This window comes from Carassius auratus, chromosome 41 (assembly GCF_003368295.1).
Source record: "Carassius auratus strain Wakin chromosome 41, ASM336829v1, whole genome shotgun sequence".
Taxonomy (NCBI): Eukaryota; Metazoa; Chordata; class Actinopteri; order Cypriniformes; family Cyprinidae; genus Carassius; species Carassius auratus.
In genome coordinates, this window is record NC_039283.1 from 12,960,752 (window position 1) to 12,977,663 (window position 16,912).

At 37.2% G+C, this 16,912-nt stretch overlaps 2 protein-coding genes across 3 annotated transcripts in view; one reads left to right on the plus strand and one right to left on the minus strand.

Moving 5' to 3' along the window:
• Positions 1-2,786, minus strand: part of LOC113060108 (trafficking kinesin-binding protein 1-like) — a 47,418-nt gene extending 44,632 nt beyond the window's left edge. Inside the window, exon 1 of the mRNA XM_026228943.1 lies at positions 2,572-2,786. The gene's annotated coding sequence lies outside the window, so the exon portion shown is untranslated. The remainder of the gene's footprint in view (positions 1-2,571) is intronic.
• A 13,373-nt stretch (positions 2,787-16,159) lies between these two features.
• LOC113060110 (serine/threonine-protein kinase ULK4) overlaps positions 16,160-16,912 on the plus strand; it is a 213,504-nt gene continuing 212,751 nt past the window's right edge. For both annotated transcript variants that reach the window (XM_026228945.1, XM_026228946.1), the window contains exons 1-3: positions 16,160-16,381; positions 16,483-16,620; positions 16,729-16,828. In XM_026228945.1, the coding sequence (XP_026084730.1) occupies positions 16,483-16,620; positions 16,729-16,828 (238 nt within the window). In that variant the 5' untranslated portion in view covers positions 16,160-16,381. The remainder of the gene's footprint in view (positions 16,382-16,482; positions 16,621-16,728; positions 16,829-16,912) is intronic.

Here is a 16,912-nt window from a genome sequence, read left to right on the forward strand (position 1 = left end):
GAGATGCGCTCTAGTGCAGTGCAAGTGAACGCGGCGCGCTGGTGCTTCCATGTCGGTTATCATTGTCTGCTATATTTGCTTTTTATTTATTAAAATACACGCAATTGGTTGATGAAACATTTATTAAAATTAAGACAAAATTTGTACAAAACGAAATTCGTTTTTAAGAAAGGTTTTCTACAAAGCAAAATTTTATGAAGTGGTAAATATCATGTCTGACGATTTACAAAACTTCATTAAGTGGTAAAAACCATGTCTCCCGATATATTGCGCATCTTATGATCCTATCTAAAAAATGTTTGTAAAAAATATTTTAATGACCGGTCTCACGGTTATATACGAACCGTCACACCCCTAGCTATGCGCATTTTATTTCATTCAGAAATTGGCCTAATGCCAATGCGAAATGTTTACAAACATTATAATAAACACTGTAAACATAGCTATGCTATTTTAGTACACCTCACTCCACAACAAATCCTTTCAATTAACAGTAGCCTATTTAAAAAAGAACAAGAACTAAAACATAGCCTATAAGACGTTACAGCAACATAAATGACAAGCCAAAACGAATTTATATAGGCTAAAACGAAACTGAAACCAGCGTTGGGTCTCTCATTCAACACAAAATCAAATTATAGCCTACTTCACTCACATTCCAATATCCACGTAAAACTCAATGTTTTGCATAACATCATGGCGTTACGGTGATAACACTTAACAGCACAGATTTTATTACATATTTAAACTGAGCTGTGTTTTTTTTTATTATTCCATATGTTTGAATGACTGTATTTTATTATGGTAACCAACCGGCGGGATTGTCAACTTTGTGCACGCATGCAGCGCCAACGCAATCACTTTTTTTTCCTAACAGTGGAAGCAACTTCTCCATTTAGTCATAAAGATAATCAGAATTGTAAATGGTTTGCCTTTATTTGTATACATTCACAATTAAAACAAATCTTTGTGCATAAAATAAGCCTAGAGAAAAATAGGATGCCGCTTTCTGCCGTCTGTGTCCTTTCACACAGCACAAAAATGAAGCGGAATTGCGAAACCATTTTTCGTCTGAAAAATTCATTTCTCGTATAGGCCTATTTATTCACTATATATACCCTAGCTTTATTATGTTTTCTCTGCTCACAGAAGCGCTGCAGGTGCGTGATGCGAAATGAAGACCATGTGAATCCTCATGTTATGTTCTTTGTTGCTTTTTGTACATATAAAATGAATCCCCGGGAAACAAATGTTAGTATTTTTTAAGGGTCACAGACACTTATCCTTTCTAATTTAATTCAATTCTAATTTAAAATAATATTTTCGGTTAATGGTTAATAATCGGTTAGCGAGCGTCAGTTGTCGGTTTTGGAAAAATAACCAAAATGAACGTCCACATTCTGCATATCATCACTGTAATCATATCATCATTGTAATCACCTGACCTGAGCACCTCTACACCACTGGAACAAAGAGCCACAATTCCAGCCAGACAACAGCTATTTTCAGCACTGTAAGTGGAAAACCTCTGACTCTGAGAGAGAGAGAGAGTTAGTGGGTCAGCTCTTTCCAAACGTATGACCAAGGAGAAAAGGGTTTATGTCAGAGAAAATATTTAGAAGTCTTTTACTGCTGACCCAGATCAGTTAAATGTGTCACATAATAATAATAATCAAGATGATCAAAACAGAATCCAGCACTGATGCTAAAGAAATATGAGACTAACGACAGCACAGGTCAGGGATCAGTGTTGGCTCAGAATCGTGCAGCACAGATAATAAAGTTTATGACTCTTGAAGAGACCTAGATTCATAAATAATAGAGCTGTGTGTGTTTGGGTGTGTGTGTGTAGGCTGTCCATACAGCAATAATCATGCTGAAAAACTGAGGGGAGTGACTTTGTCTTTCAGAACGTCTTATTAGATGCAACAGGTTACTCTTCAGTAAGAAGTCATTTTTCATTTCTCACTTTTTTCAAAAGTTATGTATATGCTTGTACAAAACTTTTTTCCATTTCTCACGTTTTCAGAACTTTTTTCAGTTGTGTTTGTGTGTGTGTGTGTGTGTGAATAATTAGCATGGGGCAATTTAATCAAAAATGGTCTTACTTCATAAACGGGCCAAAAAAATAAAAATCATATTGAAATATTATTTCCCTCGCCAAACAACTGCTGGTAGCCGTTGACTTCCATAGTATTTATTTCCACACTATAGAAGTCAATGACTACCAGCAGTGGCTACCATTGTTTTGTGTTCATATAAATTTGGATCTTGAGTGTGAATAAATGATGAACATTTTCAATTTTGGGTGAACTATCCCATTAAGTAATTTACATTAGGACTTAATTCATCTAAAATAATATTTTTCGATAAATGTGAAATAATTTTCACACTTCATTTTGATTAGGAAAAACAAACAAACAAATAAAAACAAAACAAAGTTTGCAGTAATGGACACAGATCTATGATATACCCAATATATAACCACTGATGCCATGACGGTAACCATGTCAACCCACAGCAATGACACCATGCAGTTTCACAGTCCAGCTGGACTTTGCACACTCTTACCTGTGATGGTTTCTGCATCCCTGCAATTCCTGGAAGCATAATTGGCAGTGGCCTCGCTTACATACTCCTCCTCCTGGTGGTCTGGAGCAGTGGTGTGTGTGTTCCAGAGGGGCTGGCAGTGAGGATGAGGGTTCCTGGGGGAGAGCGGGATGGGCAGGGCTGAGGCTGAGGCTCTGGCAGTCGGGGGCGATGCGGCGGTGTCCAGCTTGACTGCTTTTCACAGGTCAACCCCATGAGCCATAGGACAGCGCCCAGAGAGACAGGTGTGTGTTAACTCTCTGTCAACAATTCACTAGCATCTCTGGTAGGACGGATCTGGAAAGGAAGGGGAAAGTAAGAAATGTAAAGCTAACAGTCACTGGGTGGAGATTAGTTTCTAAGAAGAATATAGTATAAAAAAATTTCAAAGAATCAATCAGCATCAATTAATTAAGAATGAAGTAATTAAATTTAAATTGCTGATAAAAGGGATAAACGTTTATTACTATTTATCAGAAAACAAACACAAATCAGATAAAGAAAAAAAAAAAAAGTTTATTGTTATTTGGAAAACCAAACCAAATCAAAGTTATTATGATCAGATCAAAAAAAATAAAAAAAAATAAAAAACAACAGCCAAAAATATAACATTTATAAAATTTATATTATAAATATATAATATAAAATTAAATATATAACATTTTTAACTTTAATAAATAAATAAATAAATGTTCCTGAAAATAATGATTAGAACACTATTGTGTTATAACAATTCACCTTAAATTTTTTTGTCATTACATTTAAACTTTTTTGAAAATTGCATAAAAAAACAACAACAACCAAGCAAACAAGCAAAAAAATAAAATAAATAAATAAATAAACACCACATGATTCTCAGGACATTCTTCAAATAAATACAACAATTAATTTAGGCCTAGCGCATAAAGAATTAATGCAATCAGTCTGCTCTGATCTCTCACTTCCATTCAGTCATTTCTAGGATTTACTGCTGTACTGGGCTCAGCAGTCATCAACAAATTGACAGAGTGTCATACAAAGCCATTAGGACTGCCATGTCTGTCAGTTGTACGTTAAAGCAATCAATCCCAGCCCTGGTCAACCAAGGCCACAACACAGCAGAATTCACTGTCAAAGCAGTGGAGTGCTAACAAAGACGACTGCTGATAAAGTTAAATAAACATGATGCAGTTTCTAGATGTATCTTTGAATGGTCTAGAATGTTTAGGCACACACTCTGGTGTTAGAGCCAACACACGCAAACAGATACACACAAGCACACACACAGAAAGAAACTATCTGGATTTCATTAAAGAAAACGTGATTCCATCTGTGCTGTAGATTAAGTTGAACTTGTTTTAGTTAGCATATCTTCTTTGGTGTTCCACAGAATCAGTCAGTCATACAGGAACAACATGAGTAAATGATGACAGAATTCTATTCATTGTTTTTTTTTTTTCTCGGGTGAACTATCCCTTTAAAGGTCATCACACTTTAATCTATGGTATCTGAAAAATATAAAGTGCACTCTGAGAACTTCTATACCTTCTTAAAAATTGCTCTGGCAAACTTAACTTTAAGAATTTTATTAGTTTTACAAAAAAACGGAATGCGGTTACACTTCTCTTCAGGCTAGACTGGAAAAAAAATTACATTTGACTCACCCATAAGAACAGATTTTTCCATACAGAAAGCACTGGTGTCCATTCTTATTCCTTTTTCTTTATCATTGCCAATTATGAGTTCATTTTTAATATGATGCCATAAGGAACATGACTATGACAGGGGTATTCACTCAAGCTTACCATCTCCACAAACATACTGTCACGATCGTCAGCTGGAGTGCCCATGAACTTCAGCAGGGCACTAAACTCAGGACTCATTCATAACTCCATTTCCCATAATCCCATTCTTAGGACTAATCACAACCAGGTGTTCCCCATTACCACTCCCATATATAAAGTGTGTTTGGACTCTCAATCATTGCAAAGTCTTGTTTAGCCTGTCTCAATTTCCAAGCATTTTTCCTTGTGTTTGTTCCTTCTGTACCTGACCTTTGGATTGTTTATACCGACTCTGATTCTCTGCTGCCTGCCCCGACATCTGCTTGTTTCTGTTATTGATTCTGGTTATCCCTAACATACCTGACGCCGCTACTGATCATTGCCTGTCTGACCATTCTCATACAGTAATTAAAGTTCTGCATATGGATCCGAATGTCTCTGGCTCATCATTACAGAAGACTTCGCCAAACCAGGATCCAGCAGCTTTTATGAACACCAGACCAGTTATGGAGCCAGCTAAAAGTTCATTCAACCCTGTAAGTGTGCTTTGCTCCATTTTTTCAAGATGGCCGACTAATTGAGCTTTGTGTGGAGGAATTCATTCAGTATAGTCACCTTTTGCCTGGGGATGAGGACCTGGTAAAGGAATGTTTCTGGAGTGGTCTTGACACTAAGATAAGCTTAAATTTACCAGAAGAAAACCCTAGCTGGACCCTGGGACCGTTTATTGACTTTGTTGCAGTTTTGTGGCTCTCCCTTAACAGTTGAGGAGGTCACTTCTCCGAGGTGTCCAGCTCCTATACGTTCGGTGGTCCCTGTACCCGAGCTTCTGCACAAGATGGCCGCCAGCCCGCTGCACAAGATGGCTGCCGCCGTCGACTTTCCAGAGTCAAGTCAGGTCCCTGTCGACCAGGTCCCTGTTAATTTCCCAGAGTCTAGTCAGGTCACCGTTGACCTGCCTGAGCCAGGTCAAGTCACCGTTGACCGTCCTGAGCCAGGTCAAGTCACCGTTGACCGTCCTGAGCCAGGTCAAGTCACCGTTGACCGTCCTGAGCCAGGTCAAGTCACCGTTGACCGTCCTGAGCCAGGTCAAGTCACCGTTGACCGTCCAGAGCCAGGTCAAGTCACCGTTGACCGTCCAGAGCCAGGTCAAGTCACCGTTGATCTTCATGAGTCAGGTCAAGTCACCGTTGATCTTCATGAGTCAGGTCAAGTCACAGTTGATCTTTCATGAGTCAGGTCAAGTCACCGTTGATCTTTCATGAGTCAGGTCAAGTCACCGTTGATCTTCATGAGCCAGGTCAAGTCACAGTTGATCTTCATGAGCCAGGTCAAGTCACCGTTGATCTTCATGAGCCAGGTCAAGTCACAGTTGATCTTCATGAGTCAGGTCAAGTCACAGTTGATCTTCATGAGCCAGGTCAAGTCACAGTTGATCTTCATGAGCCAGGTCAAGTCACAGTTGATCTTCATGAGCCAGGTCAAGTCACAGTTGATCTTCATGAGCCAGGTCAAGTCACAGTTGATCTTCATGAGCCAGGTCAAGTCACAGTTGATCTTCATGAGCCAGGTCAAGTCACAGTTGATCTTCATGAGTCAGAGTCACAATTGATCTTCATGAGTCAGGTCAAGTCACCGTTGATCTTCATGAGCCAGGTCAAGTCACCGTTGATCTTCATGAGCCAGGTCAAGTCACCGTTGATCTTCATGAGCCAGGTCAAGTCACTGTTGATCTTCATGAGCCAGGTCAAGTCACCGTTGATCTTCATGAGCCAGGTCAAGTCACCGTTGATCTTCATGAGCCAGGTCAAGTCACCGTTGATCTTCATGAGCCAGGTCGAGTCACAGTTGATCTTCATGAGCCAGGTCGAGTCACAGTTGATCTTCATGAGCCAGGTCAAGTCACAGTTGATCTTTACATTTTCCCGAGTTAGGCCCAGGAAGGGCTCACGTTTTCCCGAGTTAGGCCCAGGAAGGGCTCACGTTTTCCAGTTAGGCCCAGGCCACAGGGGGGGTGGGTCTCTGGCTCATCATTACACATATAGCCTTTCGAAATGATTCATAACAGTGCATCTTCAACTTTTTTGATGGTTGCCTAATTCAGACAAGAATTCTGAATCCAGTCCTTAAGGTTCTGTACATTAACAGTATGACTTTTGATGAGCTGCTCAAACTTGGTGCAAAGGTCCAATACATGACTAAGGTTAATAAATTAATGAGGAGAGTTTATCTTCTGAATATCTAAAAAGTTTTTTTTTTTAAAAGAAAAAAGAAAAAAAAAAGCTGCTACAAAAACAAACCTGCTCTCAACATCACATTCACCTTAAAATCCAACATTAAGCACAGAAAATAATAATAAAATACAGGATTACAAAACCATTCTGGTTTTTGTGCCTGCAGCAACAAGATTCTGCTTGTTCACATCAAATTCAGTTCAACCCTGTACAGGCCATACAATGTCTGTCTTCAAGCAATTGCACTTTTACAAAGAGGCATTGGCTAATACTGCTGACAGGCATTGTTTTCAAAGAATTGCACAAGAATCCCAGAAACTGTAAATGGACTGACATGACATCATAATAAATCAGCTGCCATGAGCAAGTATTAGCACTCAAAGCCTCTGTGCAACTACTGCCACTTTTACTAAGAATACCAGGAAGATAATCTACTTTAACACAGATGCTATAAATGCAGGGTTTGTTTTCAGAATTGTTTTCTATTTATTCATCATTAATAATGAGGAATGATCCTTCACTGCACCTCCCTAAATTTCTTGATCAGATTTGCTGTTGTATTTTGTACTAAGCAATGGCCTGGACCACCCATGTGGTTCTGCTGATTACACCATTTAGAGCAGCTCCTGCTGTAGAACAGCATCATTGGATAAGAATACAACACAACACTGCAGCAGAGGGGACTTCCTGTATGCTGGACTGTATAGTTGAATGTTCACAATGTATAATGTGAACAGTATATCAGGGGCGTTTCCTGCGAAGGAGACAGAGTCTCCTCAAAATGTTGGAGGAGAAAACGCCAATATTACACAATATAACATTATTTTTTTGTGTATAAATAATTTGTTTTTCTAAAGAAACATCATTCAGCAGGTAAAGTTACAGCAGAGTTTAATACATGTCATAGTTTAAAAGTTCATTTTAGAAGTATCGTATCGGTTTCAATATCGACGATACTGGCCTTTTAAAAGTATTGGTATTGTATCCAAAACAAAAAAAGTGGTATCGCACATCCAACATACATTACGATTGTCATCTAAACAGGATTTCGCAGTAGGGCTGGGCATTATGACGATATAAATCGGATGGACGAAATTAAAAGTCTATCGATTCATATTGTGCTTCTATCTTTTATTTCGTGGTGGTGCAAATACATTGTTTACAGCAATATGTTTTCATTATTTGAATGACGCCAGTCTACATGTATTACATGGGGATGCAGGCAGACGCGTGAATAACAGCATTGCGCGCGCTCATGTCATGTTGCTGTGCACGTGGTGATGAAAACTTAATTTTTGCATGCGTTTTTAAGCACTGCAGTTTAAAACAACTGATTTTAGGCCGTTGAAACACAAACAACAGAGCTATATGCGCACGCTGTCTCTGTTTCTGTGTGAGAGGTGTTTGTAATAGAAGTGGGTAGATCGATACTAATATCGATAATCATGGGCGTGGTAGTGGGGGGAAAAGTGGACCTGACAACCCAGGGCCCCGTCTAGAGAGAGGGCCCTTTGAAATCCCATCAATTTTTTATTTTATTTTATTTTCTGTACTTTTTTTTTTTTGTCCCTCCAATTGATGTCATTATTCATTTCAAAATATATTGATAACACCAACTGAGAGAATGAACTCAGTGACAGACACTCTGGACCCCCCCAAATGGTTTAGTCAGCCCCATAGACGGCAGTCGGCGGCAAACAAGTAACGCAGTGAGTCTTGAGCCTCGGAGCCTGATCATGCTGCACAAAAAGCCCAAAACGGGCTTTCAAAAAAAGAAAGACAGGAAGGAAAAAGAAAGGAGGCAGAATGAGGGGAAGCAGCTGATGACTGCTTTCTTTCCAAAAGGTGAACTGAGTTTGATTGTTATGCACCTATATAGGCTATATCCAATTAAAGTTAACATAGTCAACTCCAGACAACTGCTACTAATGTATATATGCTAATGTTAAATCTTTAGCTTAGTTTGTCAACCAGGCTGCTTGTTGCTGTAAGTAAATTATGGGCCATAATTTATATAAAGCAGATGCAGGCAAATGAAGAACACATCAAAGAATTATATTGAACAAGCAGTGTATACTCAAAACAAAACACCTGCTGACTCAACAGGATCACAGATCAGAAACGATGCCACATGCAGCGGTGATAAGCAGGAATTATAGTTCCCATGAAAACCAGAAAACTGCATGATCTCCTACATTACTGCTTACTGTTTCCTCTTAAACATTGTTGGATAGGTTGTATAAATAAATAATTAATGACTCCCAGGTTTCAGACTTTATCACTTTAGATAGTCTCACAGAAAATTCTGATTCAGAAAACATTCCCAGGAGTCTCATGTCTGATGTCTAAACATATGTTGGATTAAAAATATTTTGACTACACATCAACATATAATTTTGCCTGAAACACAATGTTTTTAAAGGCAAAGACAATAATTTTAATTCACTAAACAGTTATTAAAAAAAGAAATGAGAAATAATTACTTTTCAATTTCACACTAAAATTAAAAAAGTGACATATATATTAACGTATCCTGTCTTGCCCAATTTTTTTTTCTTTTTAAATGAAACATATAAATAATTTGATCAAATATTTCACCCTAAAAGTAACATAAATAAATAAATAAAATAAATAAAATAATTTACAATTATTGAATAAATAAAATAATAAATTTTTAGGATTATCAGGGCATTTTGCATTGTGACATATATATATATATATTAATTAATGTATAGTAATAAAAAACATTTAAGACAAATATTTTATTTTTTATTAACAAATTAAATAAAACAATTAAATAAAAAAAATTATTGCAATTACCGTGGCCTATAATATAAATGCATGACATTTATATATTTTTTGCGAGTGCTTAACCGTAGTACTCAAACTCTGTCTGGGACAAGCAGTCTACTCTTATTATGTTTCTGGGAACGTCTTTAAAAGCAGGGGCCCTGCAGGAGGCCACGGGGCACAGGCTAAAGCCCTACCCCCTCCAGGCCTCCACACCCTCTCGCTTGACACAAAGGAGCACGCTTTAAGATAAATAGACAGGGCACACTGTAGCTTATTCAACTCAACACAATAATTCCCCTCCTTTCTGCCTTAACTTGTCATTTTGTCACTCAATTTCCCAAGCATGCTGGTTCAACAAGCAAATGATGTGGAAAATATTTGCAAAATTCAGCTCTCCTCCTCAAGCCTTTGTCGGCTTCCACTCAGGCCTTGCATTTCCCAACAGTTCAGAGAGAGAGAGAGAGAGGATGGCATGAACTCAGTGTTAGGTAATTTCTGTGATTGGGAAAGACTCCACAGAGAAGCAGAGCTTCAACACAAAAGCAGATTTTTGAGAAACATGAATAAAGCTCATTAGATAGAAACAACAGCTAATCTAGAACATTTAAGACAGATCTGGGCTTATTTTACTCATTCTTAACAGGACAGACAATGTAAACATGAGGAGGCCTTGTGTTATTACTGAACAAAAAAAAAATATATATATGTTCTGATTGGATTATGGTTGCTAGGAGACCACTGTAAGGGACCTCAGTTGGAAACTTGAGGTCTGGTGTGCACAAGTGTGTGGATGATACAATTTGCATGATAACTACCATCACACAAACTGTGATGCTGAAATCTGAAACATGATGTGATGTTTGAAAAGCCACAAATATAACAAGTTTACACATACTAACCCAAATCCAATATTTTATCATATGCTGTCAGATTGCAGATAGTGGAGGACATCTGTCTAAGTGCACACTGAGTGACTCAGGAAGCTCAATTCTCTTTATTCTCTCGAGATCCCAAATGACGGGCAAAAGAAAGCAGAGTTTCTCCAGAGGTAACATGTGCCCTTCATGAGAGGGTTATCAAGATAACAATGAGAATCCAGATGAACTCTTTAAGAAAAATCAATTGAGTGCATTTCAAGTCTGTGGCCTTTCACCTCCCAGAGTGCTCGGAGCAGACGGGGGCATTACCAGTATCAGTTACATCACTTATATTATTAAAAAGTAACTCATTATTAAATATGTAGATGTCAATCTACCAAACAGGTTATGGAAAATTCTATAATGTCTCGTAATCTGGGAATCTAAGACAATAAATCATAAATGCATTTACATGATGTATTTGATGTGTCTACATATGGGCAAACAAATGGGTAAAAATAAATAAACAACCCTTACAAACAGTATCATTTACATTAGAGATGGATGATGTATTGATATATAGATCCGGCAATATTATATTTGTTATTTTTATTTATCAGTTATAAGCAAATATTAGATATTTAATTGCACACTCGTTTACACTATTTTTTTTTATTTATTTAGATATCCAATTTACCAACATCTAACGCTCATGCTTAAAGTTAATATTTAAAAACATATATATTTAATATTAGCACTGTTAAATATAATTTCTAGTATGTTTCTAGTAACTTCAAAATGAATATACATTTTTCACATTGTTGTGATGAGTAAATTCACTTAAAAATGTTAAAACGACAGAATTGTTTTTTTTGTCTCATAAAAAAAATAGATTTACACTAAAGAGCAGAAAATTGTCATATTTAACATTTATTTCTTATTGGTCAAAACAAAGTATTTATTGTTATATGAATCACTAGAATTTGAATATTGGAACATCACAAATGTATGTCACTCATAAACACTTAAAATAGGAAAGCAATAACTTAATTTCTTAAAAAAAAACAACAACAACAACTAAGAAGTCAGAGAAAACAAGACCAAAGATTCCCACACCAGGAATACAAAAAAGGTTGAAAGATCAACAAAAGATCATCTTTTAGTCATCTGATATTTTAAGTGTGAATTTTCAAAAATCCAAGCACCTAGAGAGCTATAGTTATGGTGAGCGAAAGAGAGCTTGACGTCTATGTGAGAGGACATATGACTGAGTGCAATAAACTATTTTTAATAAACTGTTACAGCATGAACTCAAGCACAGGTGCTCATCAAATGCAGAAACAAATTAACCCTGGAGGAAAGAGTGCACTCATATGTCTCCCTTTATATGCTTTCTTGGTCTCTAGGGAGGAACAGGCTGTCTGTAATTCATACGACTATGAAACAAAAGTGAGACAATCTTATATTCAGGCATATGATGCTATTATGCAATATGAAGAAATTCGGCAAGGATTCAAAATCTTGCACATTTCTGTTTCCCTTCAGGTTTCTACACGATCCTCGGCACAACACAATGTACAGGAGCAGAGCATAAGCACTGATATTGTGAAGTTTAGTACATGGGTGATATAGATTAAATCTGATCTGACATCAGCAGAACTTTAAAATACAGCCAGCTGGGAAAATAACTTGATTTGTTTTATGAGACATGGCAGTCAAAACCAGGGGTGGTAAAAGTACTCAAAAGTTATACTCAAGTAAAAGTAGATGTATCTAAATAAAAAACGACTCCAGTAAAAGTAGAAAGTCCTCCATTCAAACATCACTTGAGTAAAAGTACAAAAGTATCCAATTTAAAACATACTTAAGTACCGGAAGTAAAAAGTAAATATTCAAATTAACTGTAAATATCAATAATTAAGCAGATCAGTTGTTTTGGAAGTGATATGCAGTGTTTTAATTGAACAAATGATGAGATTAGACACTTAAGAATTTGTTAGATTTACAATCAAAAGAGACAATGAAGAAGCTTATCGCAGTATAGGGATTGAACTTTCAACAGACATGTTCCATGACATCATAGCTGCATCAAACAGAAGATGTGCAAGATACAAGGTAAGACTGTTTCAGAATATCAATGAGGAAGAACCACCTCTTTAAAGAGTTAGTTTTCCCAAAAATGAAAATTCTGTCATTCTCATTTTAGGGGCTAAATATCACGTTATTGGCATTGTCGCTTCGACCTGCGGACATGAAAAACAACCACAGACTTGGCAACACTGGTTGGCATATACTACACAGAGCCGTAATTCACTGACAATCTACACAAAATCGATTTTTTTTTTCGCGATTTTGAAAGCAATTTTGTGTTAGTTGTCGGTGGACAACGGCTCTGTGTAGTAACTGCCACTCCACCTGAACCAGTGTTGCCAAGTCCGTGGTTTTTTTTTTTCATGTCTGCCGGTCGAAGAAACCCCAATCCCAATAACTTGATATTTAGCGCCTAAAATGTGAATTTTGCCAAGGCAACCCTTCCAAACAACGTATATTTTAATCCCGGGAAGCTATTTTTGTCAGGGAACCTCCTGGAAACGTGTTTGGGCTAGTTTTAAACTAGTTTTGAGAAGCAACTGGTCAGGATTTGTTGTGAAAACCTGGCAACCCTGATCTGAACGCATGTGCTGGAAATATATAGGCCTACTACTAATTACAGGAGCGTCTTTACTGATGAGATGAGCATGAAAATCGCATTCGATTTTTTGCACAGACCTACTGAAATTTCATTCACCCGTGGCAGGCAAAGAAGACATTTCAGCCAATAAGAATCTCCCTTGACTTCAGTGAATTCAAACATATCCTTGAGATATGGCCATGGGTGATCCCTGTCGGGAATCATGGGATCATTGCGGGCAGCAAGAGCTGCACTATCACCTATTTTAGCGGTCATCTTCCACCTCAAACTAACTGCTGCGTGAGCGTATGTTGGCAAAGAACTCGCGAAGTCGCGCATTCTTTTTTTCAAAAGAAAACCAAATTTTTCATGGTTTGTAAAATCAGTGTAATAAATACTTGAAGCGGGCATGGGGAAATGTATCGGAGTAAAAAGTAAACTTTGTCTTTAATAAAGTAGTGGAGTAAAAGTGAAAGAAGATGCAAATAAAAAATACTCAAGTAAAGTACAGATCCCCGAAAAAAATACTTGAGTAAAGTAGCAAAGTATTTTTACTTCGTTACTTACCACCACTGGTCAAAACATTGTATTTATTATTAAAAAAGTAATTAATTACTATTACTAATTACTTCAATAGTGTATTTAAATGACTTTTCTAATTACTATGTCTGAAAAGATCGCCTTGTTCTTCTGAGGTAAATTCCTCATAGCAGGATTTCTTTCAAAAACTGTGAAAATTAGACTAAACTTGATGTTTATTTATTTATTTATAATTTTTATATATTTTTTGTATCTAGATAAAGTTGTTTGCGCACAGGTGACTGCATATAATCAGCTCACACACGGGAAAGACTGTGCCCTGCTTTAGTTTCATATATGGATTACATAATCAGAGAATATTTGTTTTCAATTTGAATTTGTTCAATTTAAAAGTAGACAATTCAAGCTTTCAGATACGGGAAAGACTGTACCTCGCTTAAGTTTCGTATGGACTACATAATCAGAGAACGTTTGTTTTCTCATGTCTCTGTGTCAAATATTCGCTGAGTTTGTGACGTGTAGAAAGTTGCTCAAAGAGACCTAGAGGGGAGAACATGCTACCTGTTTGTTTTTTATTTAGCAAAAGCACAATTTTTTTTGTTATTGTCAGTGACACAAATAAAAGTTGGGCCTTTTTAGGTTCGATTGATTTTAATCTTATCTGTATCTAAGTATTTAACGTTTTTCTACGAATCAGGAAAAACTAAAAGTGAACACGCTGAAGTGCAGAGGGTTAAAGACACTGCATTAAATTTTATCTTTAGACTAGATTTAGATACAGATTAGATTTTAAATTCAATACTGGATTTTAGAACAGTTTTACTGTATGTAACACCAGCACTTTATAAGTAACTCTTATTAAATTACCTAAAAATGAGCAGTAATCCCTTAATTTACTTTTTAAGTGGATAAGTAATTTAATTACAGTAAAATGGCAGTGAGACTATGAAACAACACTGCAGCTGTCGACATGATAATTCAGTGGAATTTATACAATATGACATCAGATGATTTCGGATCACTGACTTGCAAATAAACTTTTCACCTCAAAGTTTCACCTCTTATGTTTCATCATATTTATTTTTGCATGGGCAGTAACCCTGTCCTCTTGATGGGCACACGCCTTGTGTGATATCATCGCCAAAATAGTGGGACCAGGGTAAGTTATCATTTTTTCCACTACATTAAATTTTAGTTTCAGGAGTGCATGTCTTCCATCTGATGAGGCTCAATATATTCTTAAAAATAGAATTTAAAAGTATAGACAAATGGAGGACAGGTATTGCTCCTTATATACTCGAAAGGTCAAGTATGGTCTCAGTTTCACCATGGGTTGCTGTAACATGAATGGAATCAAATCTTAAAAGTAGGAAATAAATTAGAATCTTGTAATCAGATTCATGGGTTATACTGTGAGCTTATTAAACGCTTGCTTAAGTTTGTAGTTTGGCTTGCCAAGTAATATGCTTCACCACTAAGAGGGAATACATAATACATAAAATAAGGCATAAAGTTAAGGATGTGCCAAAAACCCTAAATGAGCCGGTTTCAAAAAGCCCCTTGGCTTGGCCATAGGTTAGTCAAGTTCCGGTCAGCTGTCTAGCTAGGCAGCTCACTACATTTTTGGACACAGGCAGGAGGTATAGGTTATTAGGAAGCCTTAATGCAACAGTGTTGGTCATTTGCAATACTAAACATATTTATCAAAGGCGATGCGGGTGTTTGTGTAGCTATAAGGATGTATGATGTCTTACCATAAAATGAAGGGTGTCCTTTAAGCAAAAATAAATAGTCCAGATTGGATGCAGGTTTACTTGAAAAGTTTTTTCCCCACAAAACCTCCTTGTTAAAGCAAATTATTCGGGCGGTTTAACTGACAAACTTTTTACGACGTAGTTGACATTATTTCGTAAAAATCCGAAAACAAAGCCAGTGATCTCCGGCTCCCTTTGAATAGACCTGCCGCTGTATTAAAGTTAGTAGCACAGCGATCCTGTCAAGTTTGATATCTCTGTTTTTAGGAGATCTGAAGATCTGTAATTCACCTCAACGAAGCTCTGGGCGCAAGAAGGACGAATAAAGATGTGCTCCTCCCAATGCTAAGGACGTTATGATGTCCAGAGTCTGAAAAGCCGGTATCACACGCTACAACACGATCTCCGCCCCAGACATTAAACAGATCTCTCTCTCTCTCTCCCCCTCTCTCTCTCTCTCTCTCGCTCTTTCTCTCTCTCTCCCTATCACACACACACACACCCTTTCTGAGCGTCACGCCACTAACCCATCCTCGCTGTTGAGCTTTTTCAACTCTTTCACAAGTTTAAGACAACGTTTTTGACCGTTTAATTCCAACAATAACTTAAAGAAGCAGGTATAACTAACAGGATAAGGTTAGTATTCTTGTGCGCGTGCTCCGTGGAACCTGTATCCTAAACGCAACAATGCGTCCTCTTCAGTATCCTAGCAACGAGGGACCGTCCAATAGTAGGGGTGTAGGAATGCTGCAAAATTATGAACATATGCGAAACATGCATGCGGATATTTTACATATACGCATATTTAACCATTTTGTTTTTATTTTTTAAGTAAAATACAATTTAATCATCCAATTTTAATTAAACTTGCTATTTTTAACCGGTATGAATGTATGACTGAGGTGACTTCCCCTCGTGCGAATTGGTTTCGCTTCTAATTGTGTTTCCGTTTGTCAGTTTTCTACCGCGCGCAAGGAAACTTATGCAAAAGAAAATTACGCCGTATTTAAGCCAAAAATATTGTTAGAACATTATAAAATGAACCAGGAAATGGTTAAAATATGGTGTTAATCGCTCCGTGTCTGTGCTATTGAACTTTTGTAGTGTCCTTGTGGTCAGGAAGTTGTTCGTAGATAGTGCAGTAAACTAAGTCGCAGTGATCAAACTCGAGTCTCTGCAGGTGTGTTTGTTTATTTGATTCCTATGCATTTAAAAATGGATTTTCAAAACTGGCATTTGTTTTGTTTAGGCTTTAATGTCCATGTTTACATCACTGCATAGATGGAGAACTTTATTTTGTATGAAGAGATCGGGAGAGGTAACAGATCGGTGGTTTATAAGGGCAGAAGAAAAGGCAGCATACATTTCGTGGCTATCATTTGCAGCGACAAATCCAAGAGACCTGAACTCACAAACCATGTGTGTAAACGTGATATTTGTTCAGCTGTTTGTTTTGTCTTCATGCACATCAAAGAGGTTGCCTCACCCTGTACTTTTTGTTTGATAAATGTCACATTATCTCCACAGGTGAGACTTGCTCACGACATTAAGCATGACAATGTGGCGTCTTTTTATGAATGGTATGAGACCAGCAACCATTTGTGGCTGGTGGTGGAGATGTGCACAGGTAAGATTCAGGATAGTGAAAATTATAGTGAAACAAATAATAATAATAATAAAATTGCTGAAACATTATATATATATATATATA